At 36.6% G+C, this 3710-nt stretch overlaps 1 protein-coding gene across 1 annotated transcript; it reads right to left on the reverse strand.

Moving 5' to 3' along the window:
• Positions 1-2335: 2335 nt before the first annotated feature.
• Positions 2336-3175, reverse strand: LOC131235179 (cyclin-dependent protein kinase inhibitor SMR6). The gene has a single exon (XM_058232322.1). The coding sequence runs from the start codon at positions 2889-2891 to the stop codon at positions 2556-2558; it is 336 nt and encodes a 111-aa protein (XP_058088305.1). The 5' UTR covers positions 2892-3175; the 3' UTR covers positions 2336-2555.
• Positions 3176-3710: the final 535 nt, after the last annotated feature.

Here is a 3710-nt window from a genome sequence, read left to right on the forward strand (position 1 = left end):
CCCTCTGTAGAGGTGTTGTTAGAAACCCAGGTCTATTACTAGAGAACTTTGGCCCCACCATCAACCAATCACAAAACTAGTTGTAGAGATAAGTTAATCTCATCCGTAGATCATAATTGCTTATAATTGGTCAATATAATGTTCAAAACAGAACACTGAGTGGAGGGTGCTTGATAAAGTTGATTTTCATGAATTAAATTGATTTTTGTGTACCACAAAAGACCACCTTGTTTTTTACCATTTGCCAAATGTTACAAAATGACACCCTCTACCAAATCAATGTGTGAGAATCCCCAAGCAGTTTTCCCACCAGAATTTCGAAAAGTCAGCAAGAATTTCATTAGGGATTCCCAACAGCAGCACGGATGGATGGATGGTGGGAGATGTTACAAATAGGCACATGTGAGTTGTGTTCATAACTTATCTATGTAGCAAAAAACGGTTGCTTTTTTTTTCCGGCCACTGTATCTTCTCTACTTGGTAAATCTATTTAATGTCTTTATTTTATTTTATTTTATTTTTTATTTTTTTTGAGAAATGAATGACTATAGTTTTTTAGATAAAATGTTAAAGAGTAGAAACGTGTTTCAACCTAAGTTTTGATGTTTGAAAGAAAGACACAGCATTTTCCATGGAAACCAATTTCATTTCCAGAATCTTTGCATGTTCTCAAACACCCCCTTATCCAAAAACGTCATCCAGATGAATCTGTATGAGATCATCTAACCCAACCTAACCCAATAACCGTAGTGGAAGGCCTATTTAATTAACAATACCCTTTTTAATCCATGGCTCGGATTCCCAGCAAACCATGTTTATGTAAGAGAAGATAAGATGAAGTGACCTTCCTTATAACATACATCAAATGCACCCTCTCCTTGCATTATTGGTGTCCATTTATATATACTATAAACAAGGAGAATATTAAATTATTAATATCAATGCCCATCCAAATTGATAACAGGTCCTTGTTATTCTTCTTGTGATATGACAATACTACATTTTTGTACCAGCATGACCAGAAAGTATAAATGTGTGTATAAGTGGGTCCTAAACAAACAATCATAACCCAACAAGCAATGTATTATGTTGATTTTTTTTTAAAAGTACAGGTGTCCATATCATCCAGTGGTCTGAGGACATTGAAAAAGATCCACACATTCCTACAGACACATGGAATTCTTATCTAAGAACTTCATATGGAGTTGGTTTTTTTTAATTACCACTCAACAATAAAATAACATCCCTTTACTAAAAAACAAAGTGGTGTGTGGGACACACCCAAGAGATGGGTTTTGAAAAGGTACCAGAGTCTAAGACAATGTGGGATTCGTTGAAACAGATGAAGCATCCGTGCAGCATCTCAACTCTCACCTGTGAAAAAGATTTACTTCTACATGTGCGTAGCCAATTTTGACTTGTGTCTTGACTTACATATCAAGCCCCACATATTGAAACTTGAGAGAGAGAGAGAGAGGAGTCATTGGATACTCTTGAATGGTATAACAATTTCCATGTCTACCTCTCTTGAATGGTATGACAATTTCCATGTCTACCTCAATCCAAACCATTCAAATCGTGGGTCCATCTTTAGATGTGGCCTAGCTCCAAATTCAAGTATTTGGACTTGTGTCCTGACTTACATATCAAGCCCCACATATTGAGGGTAGAGAGAGAGAGAGAGGAGTTATTGGGTACGCTTTAATACTATTAAAATGTTCATGTGTACCTCAATCTAAACCATTTAGATCGTGGGTCCATCTTTAGATGTGGAGTAGTTCCAAATTCAAGTATATTGGACAATCCTAACCTGTGAATGATGGGAATCTGTTTGTTGAATTTGGATGTGGAGTATTTGTACCCTGGCTGTCTATTCGTTGGCCAAAATGGGTTAATTGTGTGATTCTTGATTTATCACCAGCTATACTATGTCGGAGGTTTTGGATTGAGTTACATGTGTGCATGTATATGGATAGTCATGCTCTGTCAGAGTATCTAGTATTTCATTCAGCCACTGAAGAAATCAATCAAAGAGAGACAGTATTTCATTCAGCAAGTAGAAGAAACTAATCAATGAGACATGATCTCTTCTTAAACTTCACTGAATCTTGTTTTAGGAAGAAACTGATCAAAGGTAGACATGAATGAGATATCCAAGTTCCTCTTTTTAAATGCTAGTTACTCTGTTCCTAAGAAACCCATACAAAGTGGGTTTTTCCAATACCACCAAGAAACTAATCAAAGTAAAACTACTGTTCTAGAAAAACTCTTACAAACCTTATGCTAATAATCAATAAATAAATAAATAAAAACCCAAAAGAAAACCACAAACACATCCACAAAAGAGATAGATTTACCAATAAAGAAACTAACCAAAGAGAAATTCCAAGATACAATCTCTATAAAAATTAAGGAAAAAAAAAAAACTACAGAACTAAGGATAGATAGTCATTTCTCATAAAAATAAAATCTGTACATAATATCTCTCCTCCATTACAAAGAACCCAACTAAAGTTGCTTGAGAGAGAGAGAGAGAGAGAGAGACTCCTTCCAAGTCATTTAGCTCTCTCCACACGTGGAATGAAAACAGAGTCCAAGTCAGGGGGACTAAAGAACTCCCTAACTCCACTGAAATGGCACTTTGAAGTAGGCTTCTTCTTCTTTGGAGCAGGTGGGCATGAAAACCTCTTCGGTATTCTCGATTCTTCAGCCGTCGGTGTTGTCGAGCATTCTTCTTCCTCTGCTTCTACATCTTCGCCGTCGAAGAATTTCTCCTTCGGATTCGTATTTATCGGCCTCAAATGAGTTCGGAGCGGAATTCCGGTGATGACCCATTTCTTTGATTCTGATTCTAGTCCTCCTTCCACTTGAATCTTCTCTGAAATTCCCATCTCTTTCTCTCTCTCTATAATATCAAAGAACACAAGCCTTTCAACTAAAAGAAAAGGAACTCTTCAGACTTCAATGAAAGAAAAAGTGCCAAAAAATCCAACTAAGTAAATGCTCCTCTTGTTCTTTCAAATGCAAGGAGAAGGAACTAAACTACCAAAGAAGAGGAGCTAAGAGGAGATTTGAAAAGGGTGTGCTCTTTTCCTCTTCTTTTACAAGGAGAGAGAGTAAAAGGGTTGGTTTGAATGATGGTTGTGAGTTGAATTGAAATAAAGAGGCAGAGACGGACGGTGTCGAAACAAAATAGGAAAAGGGAGAGAAATTACCCGTGACCTAAGCAAGCAGCTAAAACCTATGTCCTGATAAAAAGCTTTCGTACTTTGACAGTGCGTGATGCTACGTATGCATTCACATTAAGATAGTCCACGTGGAATACACGAATATCAAATCAAACCGTCCAAATTTTGGGCCTACTAACCAAAGGGTCATAATTTGACGTATGATCTGAATCGTTGATTGTTTAATAACAAACGTTCTTTTCTCTAGATTCAACAAGATGATCAGTAATTAGATGTTTTAATTTATATTTTATAGTATATTTCAACCATATATACTAAGTCTCTATATCTGGACGGTATAGATTTACTGAAATATGTGTTAAATTTATTATATCTATTTGAATGTGTATGGAAATTTATATACTCCACCAAAGTATCATATATTACATTGTGTAACTAATGGGAGGAAGAGCTGCCCGTGAAAACGGCTGACCGCGGTCAGCACCAGCCACTGCCCCGGGTTTTGGCGACAATTAGGGGAGC

The sequence above is a fragment of the Magnolia sinica genome, chromosome 19, assembly GCF_029962835.1.
Source record: "Magnolia sinica isolate HGM2019 chromosome 19, MsV1, whole genome shotgun sequence".
In the NCBI taxonomy this organism is placed as follows: domain Eukaryota; kingdom Viridiplantae; phylum Streptophyta; class Magnoliopsida; order Magnoliales; family Magnoliaceae; genus Magnolia; species Magnolia sinica.

What these genes read in the sequence shown, in the direction of transcription:
- LOC131235179 (XM_058232322.1), bottom strand. Translation starts at nt 2,891, where the DNA reads ATGGGAATTTCAGAGAAGATTCAAGTGGAAGGAGGACTAGAATCAGAA.